The 27,724-nt window shown below is 58.6% G+C and overlaps 5 protein-coding genes and 1 long non-coding RNA gene across 10 annotated transcripts in view; 4 read left to right on the top strand and 2 right to left on the bottom strand.

Moving 5' to 3' along the window:
• The first annotated feature begins 108 nt into the window (after nucleotides 1–108).
• LOC120496781 lies at nucleotides 109–2,739 on the top strand. Its single transcript, XR_005626349.1, has 3 exons — nucleotides 109–154; nucleotides 1,912–2,007; nucleotides 2,608–2,739. It is a non-coding gene; the product is annotated as an uncharacterized LOC120496781 (long non-coding RNA).
• Nucleotides 1,408–6,506, bottom strand: CLCNKA (chloride voltage-gated channel Ka). The gene is made up of 19 exons (XM_039697528.1): nucleotides 6,108–6,506; nucleotides 5,901–6,029; nucleotides 5,667–5,795; nucleotides 5,431–5,570; nucleotides 5,266–5,343; nucleotides 5,097–5,175; nucleotides 4,901–5,026; nucleotides 4,707–4,791; nucleotides 4,526–4,627; nucleotides 3,918–4,002; nucleotides 3,665–3,826; nucleotides 3,516–3,585; nucleotides 3,110–3,220; nucleotides 2,804–3,017; nucleotides 2,590–2,723; nucleotides 2,076–2,167; nucleotides 1,914–1,997; nucleotides 1,718–1,804; nucleotides 1,408–1,562 (listed from the first exon to the last, which is right to left on the bottom strand). Exons 1-19 carry the CDS (start codon nucleotides 6,226–6,228, stop codon nucleotides 1,524–1,526), a joined length of 2,067 nt encoding a protein of 688 aa, XP_039553462.1. The 5' UTR covers nucleotides 6,229–6,506; the 3' UTR covers nucleotides 1,408–1,523.
• A 145-nt stretch (nucleotides 6,507–6,651) lies between these two features.
• HSPB7 (heat shock protein family B (small) member 7) lies at nucleotides 6,652–7,764 on the top strand. Its single transcript, XM_039697529.1, has 3 exons — nucleotides 6,652–6,841; nucleotides 6,925–7,058; nucleotides 7,262–7,764. The coding sequence occupies exons 1-3, from the start codon at nucleotides 6,787–6,789 to the stop codon at nucleotides 7,445–7,447; spliced, it is 375 nt and encodes a 124-aa protein (XP_039553463.1). The 5' UTR covers nucleotides 6,652–6,786; the 3' UTR covers nucleotides 7,448–7,764.
• A 2,083-nt stretch (nucleotides 7,765–9,847) lies between these two features.
• On the top strand, nucleotides 9,848–19,794 carry ZBTB17 (zinc finger and BTB domain containing 17). Of its 3 annotated transcripts, XM_039697520.1 has the most exons (17): nucleotides 9,848–9,974; nucleotides 11,189–11,287; nucleotides 11,739–11,850; nucleotides 13,517–13,723; nucleotides 13,866–14,054; nucleotides 14,301–14,456; nucleotides 14,535–14,654; nucleotides 15,024–15,262; nucleotides 15,349–15,491; nucleotides 15,918–16,218; nucleotides 16,735–16,822; nucleotides 17,309–17,425; nucleotides 17,497–17,617; nucleotides 17,779–17,909; nucleotides 17,986–18,201; nucleotides 19,195–19,284; nucleotides 19,417–19,794. In XM_039697520.1, the coding sequence occupies exons 2-17, from the start codon at nucleotides 11,282–11,284 to the stop codon at nucleotides 19,692–19,694; spliced, it is 2,514 nt and encodes an 837-aa protein (XP_039553454.1). In that variant the 5' UTR covers nucleotides 9,848–9,974; nucleotides 11,189–11,281; the 3' UTR covers nucleotides 19,695–19,794. The 3 variants fall into 3 exon arrangements, with proteins under 3 accessions (XP_039553454.1, XP_039553455.1, XP_039553453.1); XM_039697521.1 differs by lacking the exon at nucleotides 14,535–14,654; XM_039697519.1 differs by having other exon boundaries at nucleotides 14,301–14,654.
• A 575-nt stretch (nucleotides 19,795–20,369) lies between these two features.
• Nucleotides 20,370–23,492, top strand: LOC120496801 (atrophin-1-like). Its single transcript, XM_039697580.1, has 2 exons — nucleotides 20,370–20,830; nucleotides 22,066–23,492. Exons 1-2 carry the CDS (start codon nucleotides 20,467–20,469, stop codon nucleotides 22,623–22,625), a joined length of 924 nt encoding a protein of 307 aa, XP_039553514.1. The 5' UTR covers nucleotides 20,370–20,466; the 3' UTR covers nucleotides 22,626–23,492.
• Nucleotides 22,878–27,724, bottom strand: part of SPEN (spen family transcriptional repressor) — a 66,190-nt gene continuing 61,343 nt past the window's right edge. For all 3 annotated transcript variants that reach the window (XM_039697558.1, XM_039697560.1, XM_039697559.1), the window contains exons 12-15: nucleotides 27,096–27,491; nucleotides 26,215–26,409; nucleotides 25,249–25,407; nucleotides 22,878–24,226 (exon numbers count right to left, since the gene is read on the bottom strand). In XM_039697558.1, coding sequence (XP_039553492.1) covers nucleotides 24,095–24,226; nucleotides 25,249–25,407; nucleotides 26,215–26,409; nucleotides 27,096–27,491 — 882 coding nt within the window. In that variant the 3' untranslated portion in view covers nucleotides 22,878–24,094. The remainder of the gene's footprint in view (nucleotides 24,227–25,248; nucleotides 25,408–26,214; nucleotides 26,410–27,095; nucleotides 27,492–27,724) is intronic.

Genomic DNA, 27,724 nt, shown 5'->3' with positions numbered 1-27,724 from the left:
ATTTTACGGGGTTTCACACGGCTCCGGGAGCGTTTCCCATCCGGGGCCCCTTTCCCCAGCCAAACCCAGGAGGAATTTGGCCTTTCCATCCCCCGCCGCTCCCCCGAAGCCAAAGCCCGGCCGCGCCGGCTGCCCGGAGCCTGCAAATGACTGGGTAGGAAAACGCCGGAAAAAGGGGTTGCACATTCTTTTTCTGCCCCAAACCATAATAAGGGACGGGTGGGAGGTGAGGGCAGACCGACAGCGTGCTGCGAAAGCCGCAGGTTTGGGGGATTTTCACCCTGTTTTGGGGCATTTTGGCCGGTGGCTGTCACGAGTCCGTCGGGCTCAGCCCCGGCGCCGGCTCCGATCGCGGCTCAAAGTCCGGCGGCTCCCGGGCTGGGCAGGACCGGGGGCACACCCCGGGAAGGGCAGGATCGGGGGGCACACCCCGGGCTGGGCAGGATCGGGGGGACACCCTGGGAAGGGCAGGATCGGGGGGGACACCCCGGGAGGGGCAGGATCTGGGGGGGACACCCCGGGAAGGGCAGGACCGGGGGGACACCCCGGGCTGGGAAGGATCGGGGGGACACCGCGGGCTGGGCAGGACCCGGGGGGACACCCCGGGCTGGGCAGGATCGGGGGGGACACCCCGGGCTGGGAAGGATCGGGGGGGACACCCCGGGCTGGGAAGGATCGGGGGGGACACCCCGGGCTGGGCCCTGGCAGCCCCCGCTCCCCTGTGTGCCAGGGCGGGCCGGGCAAGGAGCCCACGGGCTGGGGAAGCCACGGGGAAACTGAGGCACGGCGACAGCGGGGCTTGTGGGGTGACGGGCAGGGCTGGGGGTGCCGCTCGTTGACCACCCCCCCGGGCGATCGGGGGGCTGCGGACTCCTCCCCTGCCCCCCTCGCTCCGGCCGTGGGTGCCGCAGCCCAGCCCCGCTCCCAGCGCCCAGCCCGGAGCCCAGCCCAGCTCCTGCCCCACTTCTGGGGTGTCTCCCTGGCGCTGACCCCGCTTCACCCGGCCTGCGCCGGGCCCGGGCATGCCCGCCCTGCCCAACCTGCCCCGCCGCGCCTAATTAACCCCCCAGGCTTAATTACGGCTTCGTTAGCGCCCGATGCGCCGCCCAAACCCGCAGCGCCCCAGTCCGGGGGCACCGAAGAGCTGGGGGGACTCGGCCCCCACTCCCACCGGATTTCGGGGTCACTGAACACCCACCCCTGAATAACTGCAGTAATTAAAATGAGGATAATTATGTGCTGATAATTTTGGAAGCGGGGCACAGGGGGTGTCGCAGAGACTGGGGCACTTCAGTGGGCAGTTTTGGGGTGATTTGGGCGGTTTAAGCGGTTGTTGTTGGGTTTGGGAGGGGGTGACCCCCCAAAAGAAACCGGCAGGGCTGGAGAAAGAGGAGGAGGAGGAAGCACTGATGGGTCGATGGTTTAATGCACAACCGACGCCCCCAGCCCCGACCCCCACACCACCGGGGGGGTCAGGACTCCCCTTCTTTTCATGGGGAGGGGTCCCCTGTGGTCCCAAAACGTCACTTGGGGTTGGCGAGGTCCTCGATTGCTCTCCGCAGCTGGAAGGGGACAGAGGGGGTGGGGCAGAGGCTCTCCCCCACTTTCCCTTCTCCTTTTCCCCCATTCTCCCCTCATTGCCTCAATTTTCTCTTCCCTTTCACCTCCCCTTTTCCCCTCCCCTTCCCCCCCCCTTTTTTTCCCCCTTTTTTCTCACCTCTGCCCTGCTCACGGCTCCCACCAGCTCCCCAGAGCGGGTGACAAAGACTCGCTGCAGCTTCAGCAGCTGGAAGAGGTGATAGGCCTGGGAAAGGGACAACAGGGACATGTGGGGACAAAGCCACCCTCGCCGTGTCCCCTCAGTGTGACACAGACCCGTGGGGGCTCACAGGACACGTTTCACACCCCCAGACCTGGTGCAGGGAGGTCCACGGGGAGAACTGGAGCATGATGGGCTCGATGGCACAGTCGTCCCCGAGTGTCCCCACGGTGGCCAGCTTGAGGAAGGTGACATGTTAATTTTGGGGTGGAAAAGCAGCTTTTTGGGTGTGGTAGGGTGCCTCCACCCCATTTACCTTCTCCCCTTGGGGGGCCTGAGGGTGCTTGTGGCTCTGGAGGAAGGTGACCAGCTGGGACCTGCTGATGGTGCCCACCAGAGTGGGGGACCCTGGAGAGAGGGGACAGTGTGGGGACAGTGTGGGAGCACCAGGGGGACACCAAGGGAACAGTATGGGAACAACAGCGGGAGGTACTGGGGACACCAAGGGGACATCCTCTGGGGACAGCAGGGTGACCGTATGAGGACAGTATGGGGACAGTATGGGAATATCAAGGGGACACCCCACAGGGACACCATGGAGACAGAACGGGAATATTGAGGGAACAGCATCGGGACACCGAAGGGGATGGGGACAGCATAGACACAGTGCAGAGCACGGGCAAGGCATGGGGATGGCGTGGGAATATCAAGTGGGCACCGGGGGGACACCATGGGGACAGCATAAGGAGACACAGAAGGGTCACCACAGGGCCAGGGACTCGCTGGCCATCCACCATGGTGACAGTGACCCCCCAGGTCCCACATCCCACCTGTGCTCTCCACCACAGGGTACTCAGCATCGGCAGTGGCGTCCAAGGCCATCAGCCCCTCCTGGAAACCGTCCCCCTTGGCCAAGGCCACCACCTGCCGCTCCATGAACTCCTCCACCACCACTCGGTAGGAGCTGGAGAACACAAAACCCCCAAATTTCCATCGTTTCCAGGAGAATGCCCCCAAAAGGTGGGGTTTGGGGCGGGGCCTTACGCGATGTGCCGGCTGCGGATGGGGGGCAGGTAGGGCAGCTTCTTGACGATGATGCCGGCGTCGTAGAAGGAGGGTTGGTTCTTCTGGCTGATGGCGTTGGCCACCAGCACGGCCAGCACGGTGGGCAGGAGGTGGCCCAGGTAGCCGGTGGCCTCGCACACCAGCAGGGCCGTGGACACCGCGTGGGTCACCGAGCCCGCGAACGCGGCTGCGCCTGGCGGGGAGGGGGTCAGGGCATGGGGGGGGTGTCCCCTGCCCGGGGGGGTGTCCCCTGCCCGTGGGGGGGTCGTCCACCCCCAGACTCACCAGCCAGGGCGTAGCCAGCAGGAATAATGGGCCGTGGGGGTCCTTCTGAATGGAGCCCCCGTGGGAAGAGCAGGGCCACCACCTCCCCCACCAGGCGCCCGATGGCTGCTCCTAAAATTGGGGGAGGAGACCTCAGAAGGCCCCCCCAAAGTGGTGGAGGTAGAGGTGACCACCGTCCTGCAGCTGTCCTGGAGCTGGATGCCTCCTCTGTACCCCCCAGACTGGATGTACCCCCCTCCAGGGCTGGGTACCCCCCCAGTATTCCACTCCAAGGGCTGAATGAACCCCCTGCACCCCTTCCCTGGGCTGGCTGTCCCTTCCATGTCCCCCCATGGCCTGTCTATCCCTCCCATGTCCCCTCTCAGCCTGGCTGTTCCCCCCCATGTCCCCCCAGCCCCCGACTCACCATAGATGAAGATGGGCATGAAGTACCCGGCTGGCAGGGGCAGGGTGGTGGCCAGGATCAGCATCCAGAACTGGGGGGACACGGCAGGGGTCACCCCATGGGGACACTGTGTTGGGAGGCACACCCGGAGACTGGGGAGCCATGGTTACCTTCATGAGCAGGAAGAAGGTCAGGGTGCTGTAGATGGTGGCAGAGGGGTGGTCCCACTCCTGCCAGAGCCCCCCAGGGCTGGCCACCCCCGAGGCGTTGGCGGCCAGCACGCCCCACGTGCGGTTGTCAAAGAGGGAGATGAGATATTCCTTCATGGTGAGCTGGACGGATGGACAGATGGACAAATGGACACCCTGAGCCCCTGCTGGGAGGTTCTGGGGTCCCCAGGGAGACCCACCTGCCCCCACTCACCCTGGAGGCCATGAACTGGCCCAGGCCAGGCGGGAAGGTGATGGAGGCGAGGAGCAGCACCACCAGCACCGTGTACACGGGTTTGCTGCAGGGGGACACAGGGGCTGGGCACGTGGGGACGGACAGACAGGGGGACACAGGGACACCCAGGGTGGATGGGGTTAGTGGGCAGGGTGCATGGGGGACATCGGGGCACCCAGGGTGGGTGGGGGCCATATAGGGACACTTGGGATGCAGGGAGGGGACACAGGGACACTCAGGGTGCATGTGGAGGGTGTATGGAGTGGATGCATGGATGGCCAGGGTGCACAGGATGGACATACGGACACTCAGAGTGGGTGGACAGGGTGCAGGGGGGGCACACAGGGACACCCAGGGTGAAGGGGAGGGGACACAAGGACAGCCAGGGTGAATGGGGGGGGACACAGGGGGACAGCCAGGGTGGACAGGGGGGACACAGGGACACCCAGGATGCTTCATGGGAGGCATGCAGACACCCAGGGTGTATGGGAAGGACACAGGGACACACAGAGCCTGTACGGCACGGACACACAGACACAGCGGGTGCAGGGTGCAGACAGACAGATGGACGGACGCCCAGTACAGACTCGGTGGCCAAGAGCTTGGCCGTCAGCCGGTTCCTCTTGACAGCCACCATCATCCAGCGCTGGCAGAAGAGATAAGCACAGGCCACGACCCCACAGATTGTCCTGTGAGGAGAGGGAAGGTGGGGCACAGCCAGGGCATGGGCAGGGCACACACAGCACCCCAAAACCGGACCCTCCGTACCCCAAAATCAGAAAAAAGAAGGTCTCCAGGAGGTCAAAGGGAAAATCAAGCTTGAGGTCACTCTTAAAAACAGCGGCGATGGTTTCTGGGATGGGGGACAGGAATGAGAGGTGGGTTTGGAGGTGAGCACCCCAGCAATGTCCCGGGGGAGGGTAAAGGGGAAGAGGGGGCACATCCTGCCCGTCCTGCCTTGCCTTGCTCGCTGTTGAACACGGCCAGGAGCCGAAACATGAAGGCGCCGCAGGTGGCGGCGAAGAAGCCGCGCCAGTAATCCCGCACGGCAAAGTGGGGGGACATCACCTCGATGCTGAAAAGCACCCCTGGGAAAACGGGGAAAGGGATCAGGGCGAGGTTTAGGGGTGCTCAGGGTGGGATTAGGGGGGTCCTCACCGCTGATGGGCGCCCCGAAGACTGTGGCCACCCCAACGGCTTGAGCTGCCACCAGCATCTCGTGCTGCTTGAACTTGTTCTGTAAGTTGGGGGGGGGTTAGGCACAACCCCAACTTTTGGGGGTAAAATCAAATCCCTCCATTCATTTTTTGGGCAGTGACACCCTCACCTCATATTCCCTGGTGACCGTGGTCCTCATCTTCCCCAGGTAGGCTGCGGCCATGGCAGAGAGGTGGACATAGGGACCCTGGGGGGACACAGTGCTGAGCGGCCCCCCCTCCCGGCACCAGCTGAAACCGCCGGGGATTTCGGGGTTCAGGAGGGGATCCCTCACCACTTTGCCAAGGAAAACGGTGCTGCCGCACGTCAGGGTGCAGGTCAGCCCCACCACCTTGGCTCCGAAGTTCTGGATGGCCAGGTAATCCTCCAGCACCACGCCCATCAGGATGGTCTTCAGCTCCGGGATGCCGGAGCCTGGGGGCGGGGGGGGCAGGATCCAAATTTTAGGGGTTCCCCATTACCAAGGGGGCATTTTAGGGAGCCAGGGAGGTCGGGGTGCAGCCGGCTCACCTCCGGAGTGCGGGGTGATGCTCTGGGAGAAGCCGGTGGAGAAGGCGGCCAGTGCCGTGGGGAACAGCGTCCACGAGAGGAACTTGAGCACCCCGACGTCCCCGATCTCTCGGTACAGCCACGTGTGGGCTGGAGGAGAGGTGTCGGGAGGGGAATGCACCCCCCGAAAGACCCCCCCGTATACTCGGTGAACCCCCAAACGGCGGTGGAGCCCCCGGGGCGCCCCCCGTTTACCTGCGTGGACCCTGGTGATGACGATGTCCATGGTGAAGCTGATGGTGGCCATGAGCACCCCCAGGATGAAGAGGAAGTACCAATCCTCCCCGACGCGGAACAGCTGCCGCCTCACCCACTCCAAGCACCCTGCCAGGGGGGACACAGGGTGCTGACCCCCCAAAAACCCCCGCCCCCAGAATCCCCTCTTCTGGGTGGGGGTCTCACCTCGGACCCTCCTCCGGGCGGTGGGGCAGGGTCTCCAGCTGTGCTCTGACACCAGCACCCTCTCCTCCTCCTTCTCCTCTTCCTTCTCCCCCCGCAGCCCCCCGGGGACAGGGCGCTCCATCCCGGGGACGTTTCAGGGGACCGCACCCCTTTTGTGTAGCACCCCTGACCCGTCCTCCCGCCTCGGCCTCCGCTGCCCGACTGAGTTTGCAAACGAGCTCATTAAAAACGACCTTGACGAATCCGACGGACCCGCTCGGACCGGAGCGAGCCGGGTTTCCCCCCCCGCCGCCACCCTCCAGCTCCCAGTCCCAACGTACATCCCGCGGCGGGGAGCATTTAATGAGTATTTTAATTAATTATCATGATTATTCTTTAATAATAGGCATCGCATTCCGCGGCGTTGAGCTGGGGGGGAACGGAGAGGGGAAAAATTTCCACCGTCTCCGGCGCAAGACCTAAATTTAGCCGGTTTTACGAGAGGTCTGGCAGGCGGCCGGGAGCCTTAACGAGGCTTTAAAAAGCTCGTCAAGTCGAAATATCCCGAAATAACCGATCCGGCGTCGCCTTCGCCGGGAGGAGAACGGGGAAGGGGGTTCCGCTCTTTCCCCCGGCGGGAGCTGGGGGTCGCAGCTGGGGCAAGCAGTGGCCGAAGGAGAAATCCTCGCCCGCCGGCACCATGGAGCTTTTCGGGAGCTTTGTCCGGCCCCACGGGGACACCTTGGGGTTCCCAGGTGAGTTCGGGGCGCACCCGGGAGGCATTTGGGGGGGATCCTGGGCAAGCCGCGGCTGTGACCCCCCAAACCCTGCCCGGCAGCTCGCCCCGGTAACACGGGCGTGGTGAAGACCCTGGGGAACACCTATCAGTTCACGGTGGACGTCAGCGACTTCGCGCCCGAGGACATCATCGTCACCACCTCCAACAACCAGATCGAGGTGCACGCCGAGAAGGTGGGTGCTCCTTCCCTTCCCCGCTCACCCCAAAATCCTCACTGGGGCTGTGGGGACCGCCCAGCTCCCACCCAACTCCCGAACAGCTGTGGCCACAACCCCAGCAGGGCTTAATTCACCATTAATTAATAATGGGGAATAATGAGTCCCCATTCTGCTTGCACCCCAAAATCGCCTCTTTTCACCCATTTTTTTCCTCCCAGTTGGCCACGGATGGCACGGTCATGAACACCTTCACCCACAAGTGCCAGCTGCCCGAAGACGTGGACCCCACGTCCGTGTCATCCTCGCTGGGGGACAACGGCATGTTGACCATCCGGGCTCAGCGCCGGCCGGCCAAGCACTCCGAGCACGTCCAGCAAACCTTCCGGACTGAGATCAAGATCTGAGGGGTCGGGGGGCTCCTCTCCCCCCTCTCCTTTCCCTCCCTCGCTACTCGAATGGGTGATTTGGGAAGGAGGTGGGATGTGGGGCAGGGAATGGGAAGGCTCCTCCAGAGTGGGTCAGACCTGTGCTGAACGCATCCCGTCACCGCCGGAGAAGCTCCGGAGGGGAGTCCCAGCTCCGGCGATTTTTAGCTGGCGCGTGTTGAGGGGGGAGATCCAGCGTGCCAAGAGTCCTGCCGGGAGCCAGGTTCCCTTCCCAGCCCTCTGCCAGAGCTTGTCTTTGTATATAGAGCTTGGGATAAATTATTGAGAATGCCCGACTGCCGCCTTCTCCGTTTTTTGACGTTTCCCTGATGCTTTACCCTCAAAAAGGGGTGCGGGTTCAGACCCGGGGGGTGTCCCGGTAAGGGATATTCCGCCATCCCGACAAAATCCCGCACCAGGAGCCGCTCGGGCGCCCGCTGCCCTGTTTATTTCCAGCCCGGGGTGACTCATTTCTTCCCCGAAGCTCTATTTCAGAGCCATTCCCTCAGCTGTCCGGCTGCCGACCCACCTGGAAGGGCACCAAACCCTCCTCCTCTCCTCCTCCCCTCGCCCAGCGCCCTGGGGATGCCCGCAGGCCGGGATGGCGGCCCCAAAGCCAAAAGGGCTCGCTTTGGGGGGAGGAAGGGCCTGGCTGCGTGTGCCTGTGTGTACCCACAAACAGCGCCTGTTTATGGCTGCACAGCGCGGCTCGTGTTGCTGCCCCGCCCGGGCAGCCCGGCCGCTCGTGACTGCCGGCAGCAGCCCGGGCACGGCGCCCGGGGCCATCCCCCTGCGGCAAAACGCGTGGAAAGCGGTGCGTGAGGTGGGGAGGGCTCGGGCAGCCGGAGGGCAGCGCCGTCGGGCCCCGGCCGCCGGGCCCGGAGCCAGCCCGGAGCCAGCGCCGGTCACCGGCTGCCATCTAGCGGCCCCGGCCCGGGGAGGCGCCGAGAGAGCGGAGCGGAACGGGGAAAGCGCCCGAGTTCTGCCCGGATCGCCCCGGCACGGGGCAGGGGTGCGCAGGGCGCAGGGCCGGCCCCGAACGCAGCCCACGCAGCTCGTTCGTGGCGGGAGAGCGGAAAAACGCAGGGTCTGGGACGTGTTTGAACTCTTTATCAGTGATCTGGACAAGGGGATCAAGGGATCTTGTAGGCAATACAAAACTTTTTCACTTATCTATACATTTTAAGCAAACAAATAAATTAATGTTCATTGGTTCTAGGTCACATAATTCTCTTCTTCATTAATTAGCATGCCCTCTATTGGTTATTGATTTCTGTAGTCCTTTTATCATCTTCTCAGCTGGGCAATCCCCAGCTTTCCAGGTCTTAATCTCCTCTGTATTTTCTGGTTACTCCAATGTCCTTGAAGGGCCATAAATTGAAGATCCCAGACATCCAATTTTCAAATGCCTTTGGCTTTATTGAAGCTTGTCAGGATTAGTTTTAACAAACTTAAGGTTTTGGTGATTCATGGTCCGAGTAACAAGAGTCTATGTAGAAACTTAACTAGTACTTGCCAAAAGTGAGTGCTGCTTACAATTAATTAAAACAACTAATTAAAAATTAGTTAAGAAAGCTGTATTGTTTCCAACAACCAGAACCTTCTCTCTGACAGAAGGATGGAGCCAAGAGAACAAGTGACAGGAAAAGAGGAACGGTGTCCCGTTGTGGCAAGGGAGGTCTATGTTAGATTTACAGAGAATTCCTTCATGGAGTGGGTGGCCAGGCACTGGGACAGCGGCGGAATCGCCACCTCGGGGGTGTTTAAGCAGGGGTGATGCAATGGCTGGCAACATGGCTAGTGAAGAACACGGCAGTGGAGCCAGGACTGGGACCTTCGAGCCTCACAGCTGCACTCAGCCTCCCTCAGCCCCTCATGGCTCCTCTGGGCCCCTCATGGCTCCTCGGTCCCTCACGGCTTCCCTCTGTCCCTCATGGCTCCCCTCAGCCCCTCACGGCTCCTCTGGGCTCCTCACGGCTCCTCTCAGCCCCTCACGGCTCCCCTCAGCCCCTCACGGCTCCTCTGGGCTCCTCACAGCTGTGCTCGGCTCCCCTCAGCCCCTCACAGCTCCTCTGCCCTTCACAGCTCCTCTCTGCCCCCATGGCTCCTCTCAGTCCCTCACAGACTTCATGGCTCCTCTGGGCCCCTCACAGCCCCGCATGGCTTCTCTCGGTCCCTCACGGCTCCCCTCTGTTCCTCATAGCCCCTGTCGGTCCCTCATGGCTCCCCTCAGCCCCTCACAGCTCCTCGGTCCCTCATGGCTCCCCTCTGTCCCCTCACGGCTCCCCTTGGCCCCTCAGCACCGCCCCCCACTGTCATGGCAGCGCCTCTGCGGCGGGAAGGTGACCGGGCCCCGCCGCGCATGCGCAGTGACGCTGCCGCCGCTGGGCGGGCCGGGGCGACGCCGCTTCCGCCCGGCGCCAAGATGGCGGCGCCCTTTGTCTGGTCGGTGTCACGGTGAGGGCCGCGGGCTGCGGGTGAGGCCCCGCCGGGCCCGGCATGGCAGGTGCGGCACGGGGGCCCCGGGAGAGCGCTGGAGAGGCTGGGGAGAGGGCTGAGTAGGACACGGGCGCTGGGAGGGGAGGAGGCTGCGGCCTGGCTCGCTGCCTGTGGGGTAACGGAGCCGCTTTGGGGTCACCCCGGAGCGCGGCCCCGGTTCTTTGAGGGCAGACTGCGGGGGGAGCATTCCTGCTGGCGGGCCCTGGGAAACGCGGTGCTGCCGGCCGTCGTGGGGGGCGCGGGGGTTAGTCGCGGTAGGAACGAGGGGCTGCCGGATATCGTCAGGGCTTGTTGGCTGCTGCGAGGGGAGCGGGGAGCTCCTGGTTGTCCTGAGGGGAACGGGGGCTGGTGGCTGTCCTGAGGGGCAGCGGGGGCTGTCGAGAGGGGCTTCTGGGTGTCGTGAGGGGAGCAGGGGGCTCGTGGTTGTGAGGGCCCCGAGGGGCTCCTGGCCGCTGTGTCCCCCCCCAGCCGAGAGGTGACTCGGGGCGAGGCCGTGGATGAAGCCGTGTGTCCCCTGGGCCTCCGACCCCTCGGGCCCCCCAAAGATCCTCCCGGTGCTGGGGAATGGGGGTCACAGCCCCGAGCCGGCGCCACGCACATCCCCGCAGCTCAGGGACGGGAAACCGCGAGGAAAACAAGATTTTGCCCCGTTCTGGCGTTTTGCCGAGGTGACAGCCCCTCCTGGCCGTCCCTGCCCTCTGCGGGCCGGCATGGGTGACACATTTCCTGCACCAGCCGCGTTTCCTTATTTTTGTTTCTGCATCTGAGGCTTCTGCCGAGATTCCAGCTCTCAGCCAGCATTCCTAAGAGTGTTTTTCCCCGAGGACACAAGGGTTGGCCATCCCTGGGTGCTGCAGACACAGGAGGGGTTGCAGGGCAGATCTCAGGCTCAGGTGATGTCTTGGCATCCAGAGCAGCACCAGCACATCCATGAGCCTGAAATCCAAATAACCAAGGCACCCTCAGGGTGTCTGTTCCCTGTGGGGTGTCCAGGATGTCCCTCTCCTCGTGTCTTTCTCATTCTGTTTCATTTTCCCCACATTTTTTCCTCTTTGTGGTCATTTCCCCTCTCACAGCTCGCCTTCCGCTTCCCACCACCAGCTCTGCAGCCCTTCCCTGTTCCGTGATCCATCGTGTTATTGTTATTATTATTATTATTATATGGAGTTGCTCTGCTCAGATCAGCTCCAGACTTTCCTTTTTCCATGAAAACCGTTGCAGGATCCGTTCCTGGAAATGAGGACAGAGCCCTGTGGGCAGAGGCAGCGAGGGCTGGGGCCGCGTTGTTCCCCGAGCTGACGCACGAGGCGGGAGATGACGGTGGGTAGGGAACAAACCCCCTCTTCCCTTTCATCTTCCCAGCACGGCTGGCTGGCTGGTGACAGCCTGGAAAGGCAGTGTTTAACTCACTGTTTTTTCCAATTTAGGGAGGTGTGGGGGTTTTTAATAGGTAGATGTTCATGTGGCAGGGAAGGGGAGAGGTAACGTCGCTAATTAGCGAGAGTGCTTAGCAGAGCTCGCGTGGGAAGCTCCCAGGGACTGCAGCTGCTGTATTTATCTGTGTGGAGGGTGTGGGTGGGCTCATAATGAACTTCTGCATGATTAATTGGATAATGAGAGACTCAACAACCTCGTCGGGGAGAGGTCGGGAGGGGAATTGTCTCCTCTGAGGGGAAATCAGAGGATGCCCAGTCCTGCATTGGGGATTTTGCACCTTCAGCACCCAAGACTGGAGGTTTAAAATTGAGGTTTTCCTTCCCATTTTTCCCAGGATGGCTGCGTAGAGACTGATCTGAACACCTGGAAAGGGGAAATCTCTGGAGGACAGACACAGCCCTCTGGCCCTCGATCCTCTGGGTATCTCTGCTCCCTGCAGCACAGGGGTGAGCTCGGGCACCACTCCTGGGGGCTGGGTCCAGGTGTTTGGGGTTGTTAAACCTCAGAGTCAGGGGTTTTGGTGGGTAAAGGTGACATTGGCTGCTGGGTGTGGGTATAGAGAGCATGTGACATTACAGGGGAGGCTACAGAAAATAGGAAGATTTTTTTGGGGAGAAGCTGAATTTCCTGGATTTTTACTTCCTTCTCAAAGCTGGGGAGCAAAGCTGAGACAAGTCCAATCCTGGAACGTTTTAAATCATCATTCAGATGTGAAGTGCCTCCCACAAATTCCCCAAAATACCCTTTTAGTGCATGGAACTGTCAGGATTCCTCAGGTTCTCCTGAGCAGAGAGCTCTGCCAGCACAGAACACAGCCTCATTTACCCTGCAGGGAAAATGCTCCCCCTTTTCTGCAGAGCTTTGCAAACCACACTGGGCCATGCTGTGCAGTATCTTGACCCAAGTACTGTTTTTCCTGGCTCTCAGGGGTGTATTTTGGGACAGGCTGGGCGAGTTTGGAGGGCTGGGGGAAAGCCAGGCCAGGGAGTTCAGTGCAACGACAAAATGGAATGGAACTTCCTCTGTGTGTGTGTGATCCAATGCTGTCAGAGAGGTCCTGGCCTCTCATCCACACTGGAAGGGAATGCCTGTGGAAGCTGAGTGAATCCCTGGGAGGAAGATCCTTCCCTGTGTTGCTGGCACACGTAGCTGACAGGAGGAGGCTCCCTCTGACCACTGACGGCTGGAAGGAGCAGGAGCTGGAAGTGCCTGGTGTTGTGGATCCAAACCTCTCCCTTCTTCCTGACTGGAAACTCCTGATTTAAGAGGTGATGAAGTGGAAAAACAACTTCCACGGGCTGGAAACTTTCAGAGACACCGAGCATGGAATCCAGGAGTGTTTCCCCAGCTGTAACCTTCCTGCTCCAGCGTCCAGAGCTTTGGGGACTTCCTGCATGAACAATAACTGGATAGTCCCCGTTTCCTTTCTCCCCCCTCCTTGCCAATCCCTTGAAACAACCCCTTCAGCTCCGGAATCATTGTTGGAAGACAAAACCAAGTGACAACCTTCATTCACCCTACGGATGCAGCTCAGGAGAAAATCCACAGTGTGGCACTTTGCTGACAAGGACCTGCTGGAAAATTGGGGTTTTGCCATGATTCCAGCAATTTGCAGCATTCCTTAGGCAGAGCTGTGCTCCAGGCATGGAGAACTCCCTCCAAACACATAATAAAACATAAAAATTCCTCATTGTCATGACATGAGCTGCTGGAAGAGCAGGAGCTGGAAGGTTTGGATGAACACTCCTGTGCTCTGGCCTTGGCAGGAGCTGTGACACAGAGGAGGGACAATGGCACTTGTGTCTGCAGAGGTGACAAGGCTCCTGCTCACTGCTTGGACCAGCTTGGAATAGCTGTGTTCTGAATATTATCATGGTTGCTAAAACCATCATGGGTGTTCTATTAACTCCTTTTAGCCCTGCGTTGGAGTCATGGCTGTTCTAGGAGAGGGTTTGGGGTTGGATGAGAGGAGCTGAAATTCACCTTTTTGGGCCGTTGTTTAACCATGAGGGCAGTCAGGTCGTGTTTTGCGATCTCTCCTCCTCCATGACCCCTTCAGTGGTTTCCCCACACACCTCACCCCAGCCCTGCTGTGTTTCTTCCCTCCCACAGCCATGGATTTCCCTCAGCACAGCCAGCAGGTGCTGGAGCAGCTGAACCAGCAGCGGCAGCTGGGGCTGCTCTGCGACTGCACCTTCGTGGTGGACGGCATCGACTTCAAGGCCCACAAGGCCGTGCTGGCCGCCTGCAGCGACTACTTCCGCATGCTCTTCGTGGACCAGAAGGACGTGGTGCACCTGGACATCAGCAATGCTGCAGGTAGGCCTGGCCTTTTTGCCCAGGATCCCTCCCAGCTCCTTCAGCAACGCAATTCTGTGCTCGGGCTTCGAGGGAGGCTCTTCAGCTCGTTTCAAAATGAAGGAGTGAGGGCTTATTTTTGGTTGTGTCACCTCTCCTGCAGGCCTGGGCCAGGTTCTGGAGTTCATGTACACGGCTAAGCTGAGCCTGAGCCCTGACAATGTGGAGGATGTGCTGGCCGTGGCAGGTTTCCTGCAGATGCAGGAGATTGTCAGCGCTTGCAACGCACTCAAATCTCTCTCTGTGCCCCCAGAAAATCCCCCTGGGGTGAATCAGCAGCCCCCTGAGATCGGTACGTACCCTCCTGGCTTCCCCTCACCCAGGCAAAGTCAAGATTTACCCACTTGTGCTTCATTTATCTACTTGTGCTCCTTGGCCACCTTGCAAACCCAGTTCCCGGGTGCATCTGCTGCGCCTGGATGGGGTTTGATCCTCTTGGGCAGCACCAGCAGGTGAAAAATGGCTGCTTCTGTGAATTTTGTGGGATTTGGGAATCCTGCTGGCAGCAGCAGCTGGATGTTCTCCTGTTCCCTCACAGGAGCTGACAAGGTGCCGTCTGATGACAAGACTTCGGCGGTGGCAGAAGCTCTGGGGGAGCCTGACAAAGCCAAAGCAGCTGCTCCTGACACCGAGGGGAAGCCGGAGGCCGCGGCACAGCCTGAGGTGCCTGCGGAGCAGCCGGCTGGCCAGGAAGGTGAGCCAGCGAGGGGTGACAGCCTGGGACCTGCTGTCACCCCCAGCACACCCTGTCCTGACACTCCGGCGCTCACAGGGACAGGCGCTGCCAGCCAGGAGGATCCCAGGGCCGACGCTCCCGGGCTCCCGCAGCCGTCGGAGAGCGCGGTGGGCAGCGGCAGCCTCCACAGCTCTCCTGACACCGCCGGGACAGTTGGTGAGCAGGGCTGGGATGAAGCTGGGCAGGGCTTGAACCCTCGTTATCTGTGGAATTAATTGTGTGAGTTTTGTGAGGCACGGATCCTCTGCGAGCAGTTTTCAGGGAGCATAGTGAGGAGAGGTGGGAAATTCTCTGCCTGCACAGGCTTTGGGAATTCAGGGCTAATCACCTGCAAACTCAAAGTGATTGCAAGCAGAAGTGATGATGGATGAGCTTTCACTTCCCTTCCAACTCAGATGTTTCTGTGATTTCTCTGGGGACAGGGGATGCCTAATCCCAGTCTCTTTACATTAGGAAATACAGGTGGATTTATGCCTCTGCTGCCACTCCCAAATTTGAGCATCCCCATTTTCTATTGTCCTACAGAGATGAAGCTGGAAAGGAAGGAGGAAGAGGGGGAGATGATAGTGGAGGAGGAAGATGAGGGTAAAATCCCCAAGGAGGAGTCTCCCCAGCTGGAGAATGGGGAAAACACTGAGGATAACGAGTCGGGAAGCACGGATTCCGGGCAGGAGAACTCGGGGGAGCCGCGCCTGCTGCGCTCCGGCACCTACAGCGACCGCACCGAGTCCAAGGCCTACGGCTCCGTCACGCACAAGTGCGAGGTGAGGCCAGGCCCTGGGCAGGGCTCCAGGTGCCACTGGGTGCCTCAGGGACAGCGGGGTGACAGTGCCTGTCCCTCCATCCCTAGGACTGCGGGAAGGAGTTCACCCACACCGGGAACTTCAAGCGGCACATCCGTATCCACACCGGAGAGAAGCCCTTCTCGTGCAGGGAGTGCAACAAGGCCTTCTCTGACCCAGCCGCCTGCAAGGCCCATGAGAAGACACACAGGTATGGGTGGAGCCAGGGAAAGACACCTGGAAAATGTGAGGTTTGCTGGGAATGGTTGAATCCTTTGAAAATCCACTGGTGTGTTGGGGTATCTGAGAGATTTGTCTTTCTGCCTCTATCAAAGTCACAGAATAGTCCTGAGTTGGAAAGGATCCACAAGGATCAAGTCCAACTCCTGGCCCTGCACAGACACCATCAGAATCCCATCCTGTGTCTGAGAGCATTGTCCAAATTTGTGTTGTTTCATGGACTCCCATCCCTGGAGGTGTTCAGGGTTGGATGGGGCTTGAACAACCTGGTCTAGTGGCTGATGGGGTCTGGTGGAACAAGAGCTCAGAGGACCCTCCCAACCCAAGCATTCCATGATTCCTGGGTCTGGCTGGGTGTGACACTCAGACTGGGTGTGACATTCCCCCCTCCTCCCAGCCCACTGAAGCCGTACGGCTGCGAGGAGTGCGGGAAGAGCTACCGGCTCATCAGCCTGCTGAACCTGCACAAGAAGCGGCACACGGGCGAGGCCCGCTACCGCTGCGAGGACTGCGGCAAGCTCTTCACCACCTCGGGCAACCTGAAGCGGCACCAGCTGGTGCACAGCGGGGAGAAGCCCTACCAGTGCGACTACTGCGGGCGCTCCTTCTCCGACCCCACCTCCAAGATGCGCCACCTGGAGACGCACGACACCGACAAGGAGCACAAGTGTCCCCACTGCGACAAGAAGTTCAACCAGGTGTGCTGGGGAGCGGGGCCAGCGTGGTCCTGGAAGGGAGGTTTGTCCATGGGATGCAGTTTGGGGCTTCCAGAGTGTTCTGGGATTGTGGTGTATCCATGAGGTGTAGTTGGGGGTCCCAGGGTAGTCCTAAAAGGGTGGGTTATGCATGGGATGCAGTTTGAGGGTCCCAGAGCTGTTGTGGGATGGTGGTGTATCCATGAAGTGTAGCTGGGGGTCCCTGAGCAATCCTGGAAGGGAGATTTGTCCATGGGATGCAGTTTGGGGGTCCCAGAGTGGTCCTGGGATGGTGGTGTATCCATGAGGTGTAGCTGGAGGTCCCAGAGCAATCCTGAAAGGGTGGATTATCCATGGGATGCAGCTTGGGGTTCTTGGAGCTTGGAAGGAGTGGTTTATCCACGGGGTGAAGCTTGGAGATCCCAGGGGCCACTCCAAAAGGGATCCACAGGGATTTAGGTTGCTCTGAAGGGAGGCGAGGTGGTTTGGGGCTCTCTCCATCCCGTTCTCCATCCCCAGGTGGGGAATTTGAAGGCTCACCTGAAGATCCACATCGCAGATGGGCCCCTGAAGTGCCGGGAGTGCGGGAAGCAGTTCACCACGTCAGGTAACACGGGGGAGAGGGGCTGAGGGGCTGTGTGACAGGACATAGATGGTCTGGGGTGAGCAGGGAGTATTCTGGGGCTGGATCAGAGCCAGAGGAAGGCTTTCATCCCAGTTTTGCGGTGCCATGGTTGTGCTGCATGAATTCCTGGTTTTCCCCATGGAGCCACACCCTGGGAAGGAGATCCTCATCCAAATGTTGGAGATGGGGATGTCTCCTCCCATCTTCTCTCAGCCTGCTGCAGAGCTAGAGGGTTAGAATGATCCCTGTGGAATCTTCTGATCCCCTCAAACGTTGGGTGCTTGTCCTGGCTGTCTCCACTTCCACGTTACTGCCTGATCCCAGGCAGGATGCAGCCAACTTCCCTTGATCCCTGCGCAGTCCCTGCTCCCTGAACAGCACCAGGCTTTCCCCAGGGAGCTTCTGGGGCTCTGGGAAGGAGGAAAAGGGGGAGGAGATCCGGTGTCCTTCAGCCTGCCCTGCTCGCAGGTAACCTGAAGCGGCACCTGCGGATCCACAGCGGGGAGAAGCCGTACGTGTGCGTGCACTGCCAGCGCCAGTTCGCCGACCCCGGCGCGCTGCAGCGCCACGTCCGCATCCACACCGGTACGGAAACGCCCCTGCCCCCCGGGTCTCCCTGCCCCCGTGCTCCCCACCCACCTTCTGTGCTTCCCCAGGGGAGAAGCCGTGCCAGTGCTTGATCTGCGGGAAAGCCTTCACCCAGGCGAGCTCGCTCATCGCCCACGTGCGCCAGCACACCGGGGAGAAGCCCTACGTGTGCGAGCGCTGTGGGAAGAGGTGAGGATTCCCCTGGGAATGCCGGGAGGGGCACTTGGGTGGTGGTGGAGTATCAGGGCACCTCCACTCGCTGTTCCCGGCCAGCTGCCATTCTCTGGAGGGAGGGTGGAGGTGCCAGGGTGATACCATGGACTGTGCTCACCGTGGTGTCATTGCCCAAGGTTCGTCCAGTCGAGCCAGCTGGCCAACCACATCCGTCACCACGACAACATCCGGCCCCACAAGTGCACCGTCTGCAACAAAGCCTTCGTCAACGTGGGCGACCTGTCCAAGCACATCATCATCCACACAGGTGGGTGCCTCCCAGAGCCCTGCACCGCCCCGGGGCATCAGCCCCTCACCCAGCCCCATTCCCTGTCCTCTGCCAGGGGAGAAGCCGTTCCTGTGTGACAAGTGCGGGCGTGGCTTCAACCGTGTGGACAACCTGCGCTCCCACGTGAAGACCGTGCACCAGGGCAAGGCTGGCATCAAAATCCTGGAGCCCGAGGAGGGCGACGAGGTCAACATCGTCACGGTGGCGTCCGATGACATGGTGACATTGGCCACCGAGGCGCTGGCTGCCACCGCTGTCACGCAGCTCACGGGTGAGCTGGGGGCCCGTGGGGTTCCCACAGGGAGCTCATCCATGGGGGCGCAGCTTGGGAGCCATCCAGAAGGGATGGTTACTGGTGGGTGCAGCTGGGAGGTCCTGGAGTTGTCCTGCAATGGAACCGTACCCATAGGGAGCAGCTGGCTGGTCCCAGAATTGTCCCCAGAGGGAGATTTATTTATGGGGGTTCAGCTTAGGGGACTCAGGAGGCATCCCAGAAGGGAAATGCACCCATGGAAGTGCAGCTTGGGGGTCCTGGAGGTGTCCTGAAAAGGAGGTTTATCCATTGGGGTGTAGCTTGGAGGTCCCAGATGCCATTCCAAAAGGGAATTTTATCTCTGGAGAGCAGCTTGGGTGTTACATGAGACCCCCCCACAAAAGGAAAACTTATCTGTGGGGAGGGGAGCAGCTGGAGGGGCCTGGAACTGTCCCGAAGGTGAGGTGAATTCATGGGGGTGCAATTTAGAGATCCCAGGAGCCACCCTAAAAGGGAAACTTGTCCATGGGATGCAGCTTGAGCATCCCAGGACTGTCCTAAAAGGGAGCTGGATCTCCAGGGAGCAGCTTGGGGTTCCAGGAGACACCCCAAAAATTAGATTTTTCTGTGGGGGGCAGCCTAGGGGATCCCTGGAGCCCTTCCAGAGGAGAAGCTTATCCATGGGGAGCACCTTGGGTGCAGTGGGGCAGTCCTGAAAGGGGGGTTTATCCATGACATGCAGTTTGAGGGACCCAAGAGTCACCCCAAAAGGGAGATTCATTTGTTGAGGGGGGGCAGTTTGGGGCTTTTCCATGGGGTGCAGCTCAGAGGGCCTGGAGCCCCCAAAGGCGTTGGAGATTTATCGAAGGGCCTGGGCAGCCTCACATCCCATGGAGCTGCTGTCAGCCTCAGCACTGGGCAGGATCCATGGTCGGGGAGGGAATTCCTGCCCAGCCGGGCCCCCGTAATGTCCCTGTCCCCCTAATGTCCCTGTCCCCCCTGTTCCCACAGTGGTGCCCGTGGCGGCCGCGGTGACAGCGGACGAGACCGAAGCACTTAAAGCTGAGATCACCAAAGCGGTGAAGCAGGTGCAGGAGGCAGGTGAGGCCGGGAATACCGGGCTGGCTCCTCCCATCCCACCACCCAAATACCACCGGGAATAGCGGGCTGGCTCCTCCCATCCCACCACCCCCGTGCCTCCCCCATTCACTGTGTGTTTCTCTCCCCCGGCAGACCCCAACACGCAGATCCTTTACGCCTGTGATTCCTGCGGGGAGAAGTTCCTGGACGCCAGCAGCCTGGCCACGCACGTGCGCATCCACACGGCCCAGGCGCTCGTCATGTTCCAGGCGGAGCCCGACTTCTACCAGCCCTACGGCGCCGCGGGCTGGCCGGCAGAGCAGGTCATCCCCGCCGGGGAGCTCCTCTTCCGGCCCCGCGACGGCCCCGAGCCGGCCCCGGCCGCTGCCCCGGCCCCCCCGGCCGAGGGGCCGCCCCCGGCCCCCGAGTGACCCCGCCCCACCCAGCCTTTATTTAAGAGACAGCTCAGAAATGGTGTAAAAAGTGTATTTCTGGAAGGAAAGAGATGGAATAAAATGCAGTATTTTGTAAGGGTTGGTGTCGGGGAGGGGGCTGCGGCTGCCCCCACAAGGGGAGGTTTTGGGGTTCCTGCAGAGCTGGAGCCCAGTGCGGGGGAGTGAAACACTCCAGTCACTGCTGAGTGTGTGGTGTGCTAAAAGCAGGGAGAGAGGACATGAGAAAGGATAAAAACGGTGGTTTCAGGTTTGTAACCCCACCCAGAACAGCAGATGGGGATTTTTGGGGTAAAGCCCCAAAAGACCCTCACGTGCTGACCCCCACCCAGGGAGGGGTGTGGGGACAGGGGCACTGCCCCTGTTTGGGGACAGAAACAGGAGAAGAGGTGCTGCTGATGGAGGTGGGGGGTGGAGCCAGTCCTGCCCCACCCGGGGGCTGGGGCTCAGCTGGGCTCACCCCCAGGGGACCCCTTGGAGCTGGGAAGGGGGGCTGGGGGTCTCAGGGGCCGTGTGTCCATCCCTGTCTGTCCCTGTCCCGGGGGCAGCTCCAGCCTTGTGCCCCCCACTGCTGGGGCTGGGGGGCTGCAGGACCCCCAGCAGGAGGGAGGGTCAGGAGCCCCAAAATCTGCCCCTGTCCGTGTGTCCAGCTGGACACTCCCCCCTGCTCTGTCCCCTCAGAGCCCCCAGCTCCCCAGGGCAGGGAGGGAAGGGAGACACACACCTCCAGCCAGGACAGACAGACACGGAGATGGCTGCAGGGACAGATGGACAGGTGCAAAGCTCTGTGGATGGCTGGGCAGTGGCAGAGACACACGGACAGGTCACCTTCAGGCCGGACACAGTTTCACATCCAGTTGGACTCCTGGACACGTGCCTGTCCATCCATGTGCCCACCTGTGCCACCATCCATGTGTCCGTCTGTCCTCATCTCTGGGGGAGTTGGAGGATTCAGGATGGGCTGCGCTGTCCAGCCGGACACACGGACAGGGCGGTTGGTGTTGGGCAGTCACTGGAAATGACTGCACAGATAGACAGATGGACGGATGGACACAGGGATGGTTTGACAGGCAGACACAGACAGGGACACGTCCAGCTGGACACACGGACAGTTCTGTGGATGGACACATGGCCAGCTTCATTGACAGCCAGACAGAGGGACCATTGCAAGTCCAGTCAGACAGACAATTGTACATCTAGCTGGACACACAGACAGACAGACACCTTCTGCCTCCACATCTGTCCATGTGTACATACAATGTCCATCTGTCCAGCTGGACACTCCCCAGCTGTGTGTCCAGCTGGCTGTACAATGTCCACCTGTTCAACTGAACATACAATGTCCAACCGGACACGCAATGTCCACCTGTCCAGCTGTATGTACAGTGTCCATGTGTCCATCTGGATGTGTGTGTCCACCTATCCACTGGACACACAACGTCCATGTGTCCTGGATGGAGGAGAAGGGTGTCTGTCCAACCGGATGTACAATGTCCGTGTGTCCAGCTGGCTGTACACTGTCCAGCTGTCCAACTGGATGCACAATGTCCATCTGTCCATCTGTACGTACAATGTCCAACTGTCCAGCTGTACGTACAATGTCCAACTGTCCATCTGGACGTACAATGTCCAACTGTCCATCTGTCCGTACAATGTCCAACTGTCCATCTGGACGTACAATGTCCAACTGTCCATCTGGACGTACAATGTCCAACTGTCCATCTGTCCGTACAATGTCCAACTGTCCAGCTGTACGTACAATGTCCAACTGTCCATCTGGACGTACAGTGTCCATCTGTCCAGATGTATGTACAATGTCCATCTGTCCAGCTGGACACTCCCCTGTTCCTCTGTCCATCTGACAGATCCACCGTCCCCATTCCCAGCTGAACTGCTTCTGTCCGTCTGTCCAGCTCCATGTCCGTCCATCCCCACGGCCATGCCTGTGTCCAGCTGTCCATCCAGCTGTCCGTCCATGTTGGACACTGTGTGTGCAGCTGGACATACACATACAACTGGACAGTTGGACATTGTATGTCCGGTTGGACATTGAACAGCCAGCTGGACACACGCATTTTTGGGGCATTTATGCTCATGGATGAAGGGGGAAAGTGTCTGGCTGGGCGTGAGCATGTCCAAATGTCCAGAAGGAAATACGTTTGTCCATTTGGATGTCCATCCATCTATTCATCCATCTGTCCGTCCATCCCTGTACAATGTCTGTGTGTCCAGCTGGACACTCCCCCGTTGTGTCCATCCTACAGATCCATGGGATGGGCGGGTGAAGGGGATGGGTGGCCTGGATGGACAGGCAGGCCTGGGCCCAGCTGGATGGATGGACACTGCACGGACACCTGGACACACGGACAGTTCACACCTGGCCGGACACCCAGGCAGTGCCCTCCAGCCCCCCCAAGTCCTTGCACAACACCCAAAAATGCCCCTTTTTACCTCAAAGCCAGCAGGGTTGCACCCTTTCCCTCTGCCCAGCAATCTACGTGTCCATCTGTCCAAGCCCCATCCGTGTCCGGGGTCTGTCCATCAGTCCTGCCTCTCTCCCCCCTCCCTGGGGGCACGGAGGGACCCCTGACCCCCCCAGTGGGACTTGGGGGTTGCTGTGGGGTGTTCCTGGCCAGGCTCCCCACACCCAGCTCCTTCCTGGGGCACCAGCAGCCCCTTTTTGTCCTGGTTTTATCCCAAAACAGGCTCTGTTCTGCCCCCCACCCTCAGCCCAGGGTGCAGGGGGAGGGTCTCCCCAAATTCTGTCCAAAACCTCCTTTTCCACCACACCTGCCCGATTTTAACCCATTTACACCAGCCTTGATTGGGCTTCCCACTTGCACCTGGCAGGGATTTGGGTGGAAAAGCAGTGAAAACCATCAAGTCTGGCTCCTGCATTTCCAAGCATGATGAATCCAGGGATAATTTTCAGTGAGGAGTTGGTGTGTGGTGATTAAAAGTGGGGGCAAACCCTGCGAATTCAGTTTTCACAAGTATTTATGAGAGAGGAGGGAAAATCAGGAGGAATTGGGTTTAATGTGATGAAATGTCCTTTTATCCGGGCTGTTTTGGAGGGAGAGGTGGGTGCCCCTCCCCGGCAGCCCCAAAGCTCCCCTTCCCCTTCCCCTCCCCACGCCGAGGGACGAGGTCGGGGCGCCGACGTGTTTTGTATTTTTTAATAAAGTTCGTAATCCAATGGACACACAAAACAAAACTGCGCTGAGAAAAAAAAATAAACCAAAAATAAACCAAAAAAAAAACCAAGTTCCATAAATTAATTAAGTGTTAGGGGAGGCGAGGGGGGCCGGGGCAGAGTCTTTGTACAAGTGTATAACACTTCCACAGCTGATGAGACGAGGGGATGTTTAAATGAAGCGCACTTACAAATGAGTGACAATACAAAGTCTGAGTATGAAAATAAGATTTTTTTTCTCTGAAAACACATTTTTGGCACAGATTAAAAAAAAATGTATGTTGTGGGGATTTGATTTTTTTTTTAAAGTCAGTATTATATATATTTATATATATTATATATATATTTATATATACACACACCCACTGAGTTCTGCATATCCCACCAGGAAGGAAAAAAGCTCTCCCTTTTGTTTTGTTGTTTGTTTTGTATTCTCTTGTTTTTCAGTGTAAACTGTACATCCCAGATGAAGAGAAGACGGCTGCAGCAGGGGCAGGTGGAGGAAGAGGAAGGTTCACATCCGGAAAAAATAACCCCCCCCAAAAAAATAACCCCAAAAGAAGGAAAAAAAAACCAACAAAAAACCCAACGAAACAACCAATAAAATAAAAAATGACTGTGAAATGCTCCTTGACCCACAAATCTCAGCAGAGTCCCTGCGGAACGTCCACGGCGCGGTCAGTGTGTGTCAAGACATCCAGAACGTCACAGCGTCTCCAACTGTGCAAAGTCCGAGTCACTAATTTAGTGCAAAGGCAGTTCAGGTTCTTTTTTATTTTTTTCCTTTTTTTTTTGTTAAAAAAAATAAGCCATCCTTTTCTCTTTTTTTTTTCTTTTTTTTTTCTTTTTTGTGTGTTTTTTTCCCCAAAAAGGAGGCACAGGAACCCAAGCCCAGTCCACCTGCTGAGTGCATCAGTTGTCCATAGCTAAAGCAACATGTAAACATCCAAGGTTTGATCGAGGCCGGTCAGGCAGGAGGCTGGTTTCTGGCAGCATATTTCTTGTTTCATATCCTTCTCTCCTTCTTTTGAATTAGTTTTATTTTAAAATTAATTTTTTGTGTGGTTTTTTTGTGGGCTTTTTTTTTTGTTGTTGTTGTAGCTGTTTGTTTTTTTTGCTGCAGGGCCTTGGAAAAATTAAAAAAATTAAAATTAAAATAATAAAAAGTCAGTAACTGGTAAACAGCTCATACCGACGCGATGACAATCATCAGGTGAGGAGAGATGTTGGAGATGCTGGCGAGGAGGTCGGGGGCCAGGCGGGACAGGTGGCTTTCCGAGAACTCGCACGGTGGGAAGATCTGCAGAACGTAGGCAGGCTGCAGGGAGGGAAAAACCAGGGATCAGAGGCAACCCACGCCCACAGAGGTTTAAAAATGGCACATTTCAGTGATGTTCTGGGTGCTTAAAGGATCCTAAAGCTTGTGTAACAAAGAAGCCAAGGGTTTTGTTTCCCAGGTGGGGAGTTTTCCACACCACAGGCTGATTTTGCTGGGAAAGGCAGAAAAATTCCCATTAATTATCATTCAGTGGTTGCTCCGAGTGCTGGGCTCCTTCTGGGCTCCTTCCACCCAGAATTAAATTGCAGGTTAAATTGCAATCAGTGCAGCAACACACCTGGAATAAACCCTCCATGAGACCAAATGCATTCTACAAGAAAACACCAGCTGTCCTGGAAAAATCAGGATAGGGGAATAAACCAGGACTCTACTTCAGAGATAAAGAGCTGGGAAATGCATTTGGGAAATGCCTTTCAGCCAAAGATGATGAACTGGGAACACACCAAACGCACATTTGGGGGTTTTTTTGGCTTTGGGGTTGCTTTCTTCGATTCCATCAATGATTGATCCCATCAAAAATGTATGGATTCCATCCAGAATTTCTGGATCCCATCCCTGTCTTTGATGGGTGATGGAAATGTGGGGGTTGTTTGACCAATAACCCCAGGCAGATCCAGCAGAAGCCCGAGCTGCCTGGTCTGGTGGCCCTGTGGCACTGCAGGGGCTCTGTGCCCGTGCTGTTATGGACTGGTTTGGTGTCCCTGTGGCACTGCAGGGGGTCTGTGACTGTGCCCTTAGAGACTGGTCTCGTGTCCCTGTGGCACTGCAGGAATGTCATGCCCGTGCCCTTAGGGACTGGTTTGGTGTCCCTGTGGCACTGCAGGGGCTCTGTGACTGTGCCATTAAGCACTGGTTTGGTGTCCCTGTGGCACTGCAGGGATGTCATGCCTGTGCCCTTAGGGGCTGGTTTGGTGGCCCTGTGGCACTGCAGGGGTGTCATGCCCGTGCCCTTAGGGGCTGGTTGGGTGCCCCGTGGCACTGCAGGGGCTCCGTGCCCGTACCTGGTTGGAGCCGGGGTTGGGCACGTTGATGATGCCTGCAGCCTGCTTGGCCTGCAGGTAGCTGATGAAGGCGGCCTTGAGCGACTCCGTCTGGCTGACCACGTCCTCCTGGTCCCGGCCGCAGGGCAGGGCCAGCAGCAGGCAGTAATCGCTCTCCACCTGCGAGGGAAGGACAGGCTCAGGGAAATCTGGAGGAGGGGGTGCTCTCCATCCATCCATCCATCCATCCATTATCCGTGGGGCAAAACCCTCACTTTAAACTCCATGATGTTACAATTTGTACCCCAGAGAAGCTATGGCTGCCCCATCCCCAGAAATGTCCAAGGCCTGGAGTAACCGGGGGTAGTGGAAGGTGTCCCTGCCCATGGCAGGGGGTGGGATGGGCTTTAAGGCCCTTCCAACCCAAACCAGTCTGGGATTCTGTGATTCCAATACTTGCTGAGAGCTCAGCCATGGTGGAAAAGACTAAAAATGGATTTTTGTGGCCACCTGAACTCCCCATCCTACTCAGACACACTGAAGCCAGCACGAGTTTGTCCCCAGGCTCAGGGTGACTTAAAGGTTTCCCAGCTCTCATTGCATTTTTCTTAAGTGCAGTGTAAGAGCTATTGCTCATCATCCGAAATCCGTGTTACACTCCCTGGGTTGAAGGAATCAGTGTAAACACCAGGATCCCAAATTACAATCAAAGGGTTCTCCTGGACTGAAAGGAATCCACAGAGATCACCAAGTCCAGCTCCAGGCCACGCACAGGATCCCAACAACCCCTCCCTGTGCATCCCCGAGAGCGGTGTCCAAACACTCCTCGAGCTTTGGCAGCCTTGGGGCCGTGCCCATTCCCTGAGGAGCGCACACGACAGAAGCCTGGGTTTGGGGAGCCCTGGTGATTCCCAGCCCCCCAGCTGGTGAGCCCAGCCCGGCTCTGAGATCCCCACGCTCCCTGGCTGCCCCAGCCCGGGCCCTCACCATCATCCTGCGCGCGACGCCCTCGAGCTGGGAGGCCTCGAGGCGCATGCGCTGCGCGATGCGCAGGGGGGGCCCTCCCTCGGGCGCCGGCAGCGACCGGTGCGCCAGGACGTTGTTCCCCGACACAAAGTGCAGCTGCACGGCCGCCGTGTCGTTCTTGAGAGCCAGCAGACCCTGCCACACAATGGGGTATTTCTGGGAAGAGAGGGAGAGAGGGTTACATACAAAGCAAGGAGAGTGCGATCTGAAATGCTGAGCTGCTCTGCCGCCGAGACTTCCATCAGAGGTTTAAAGGCTCAGCAGAGATGTAGCACCAGATCAACCCTCTACAGGCCAGGCTTGGGTTACATCCTGCTAGATCAGGAATTCAGTCCTTTTCCTTCCAGCTGGCCGGCCAGCCTGCCTGGGTGGATCTGTCATCCCAATCCCTCTGACACCCACCCAGCACAAGGCTGTTCCTGAATGCTGTGTTCCCTTTTACAAATGGACAAACTGAGAAATAACAGAACAACTGCTCGAGGTTATATGGGAGACATTTGGTGCTGAACACAATTCTCAGTTCCTTTTGGTACCTGTTCCTCACTGCCTCCCTCCTCTTCCTCGTTTTCTACACTTGAGAGAGTGGTTTTTCCTTTTTCTTTAAATGAAATACACCAACTCTCTCCCCTGCCTATGAGGAAACACTTTCCAGGAAAATGCTGACTTGTAAAACTGATTTGGAAAAGTAAACATGGCTAAAATCCAACAGGGACAAAACAACCCAAAACCCAAACAATGCCTTTTCTGCATCTGAAGTTTTTGATGCAAGAAAGGTCAGATTTGGCGCTATGGCTGAGACAGAACCAGGTGATTTCCCCCCGGATCAGGAGCACGACACTCACTGTCAGCAGCTGGACCATGTCCACAGGTCTCTGGGACACAGGGTGAGGGGATGGCTCCTGCTTGAGCGTGGACTGGGGCTCCGGGCGGCTGAGGGGCGGCCCCGAGGTCGTGGGGATAAACATGGATTGCTTGGGAACTGCCTGCGGCTGGTGCGGCGACGGAAGCTCCTGCTTCATGGAGATGGCGACGGGCGAGGGGTAGGAGGTCTGGCTCGTGTCCCCTTGTGCCCTCTGCAGGTGGACGTGGGGGTCCATCTGTGCCGTGTGCCTGTTCACAGGGGCGTGGTGACTCTGCTCGGGCCCTGCTGCCGAGGGACCCTTGGGATCCTGCGGGATCTGAGGGGTCTTGCTGCGGACTGGCTGGCTGGGGTGCGAGTGCTCGCCCTCCGGCAGACCCTGGGAAGCAGGCGGGGGAAAAAGGAAAGATGTTTAGGCAGAAGGTGTATTCAACCCCATTATAAGGCTGCCAGGACACCATGAGATTCCTGATGGAGACATCTGTGTAACAGCAGCAGCCCTGCTGCGGCAGCACCCAGTACAGTCTCCCACTTCCAAGCCCACCTGAGCTGAAACCCCACTCCCTGAATCCTGCCCCAAGCTCATCCTTAGCCACACCATCCATCCAAGGA

The sequence above is a fragment of the Passer montanus genome, unplaced genomic scaffold, assembly GCF_014805655.1.
Source record: "Passer montanus isolate IOZ18808 unplaced genomic scaffold, ASM1480565v1 scaffold118, whole genome shotgun sequence".
Taxonomy (NCBI): Eukaryota; Metazoa; Chordata; class Aves; order Passeriformes; family Passeridae; genus Passer; species Passer montanus.
This window is presented reverse-complemented; position numbering and strand designations above follow the sequence as displayed.

Coding starts and splice junctions, on each gene's coding strand:
- CLCNKA (XM_039697528.1), bottom strand. CDS start 6,228: ATGGAGCGCCCTGTCCCCGGGGGGCTGCGGGGGGAGAAGGAAGAGGAG. Junction 4,628..4,706: donor TTCTTTTTTCTGATTTTGGG/GTACGGAGGGTC, acceptor CTCTCCTCACAG/GACAATCTGTGGGGTCGTGG. Junction 4,003..4,525: donor GCCAAGCTCTTGGCCACCGA/GTCTGTACTGGG, acceptor GTCCCCCTGCAG/CAAACCCGTGTACACGGTGC.
- HSPB7 (XM_039697529.1), top strand. CDS start 6,787: ATGGAGCTTTTCGGGAGCTTTGTCCGGCCCCACGGGGACACCTTGGGG. Junction 6,842..6,924: donor GGACACCTTGGGGTTCCCAG/GTGAGTTCGGGG, acceptor CCTGCCCGGCAG/CTCGCCCCGGTAACACGGGC. Junction 7,059..7,261: donor TCGAGGTGCACGCCGAGAAG/GTGGGTGCTCCT, acceptor TTTTCCTCCCAG/TTGGCCACGGATGGCACGGT.
- ZBTB17 (XM_039697519.1), top strand. Junction 15,263..15,348: donor CCGTCACGCACAAGTGCGAG/GTGAGGCCAGGC, acceptor CTCCATCCCTAG/GACTGCGGGAAGGAGTTCAC. Junction 15,492..15,917: donor GCCCATGAGAAGACACACAG/GTATGGGTGGAG, acceptor CCCTCCTCCCAG/CCCACTGAAGCCGTACGGCT.
- LOC120496801 (XM_039697580.1), top strand. CDS start 20,467: ATGGCTGCAGGGACAGATGGACAGGTGCAAAGCTCTGTGGATGGCTGG. Junction 20,831..22,065: donor GCTGGACACACGGACAGTTC/TGTGGATGGACA, acceptor GACACTGCACGG/ACACCTGGACACACGGACAG.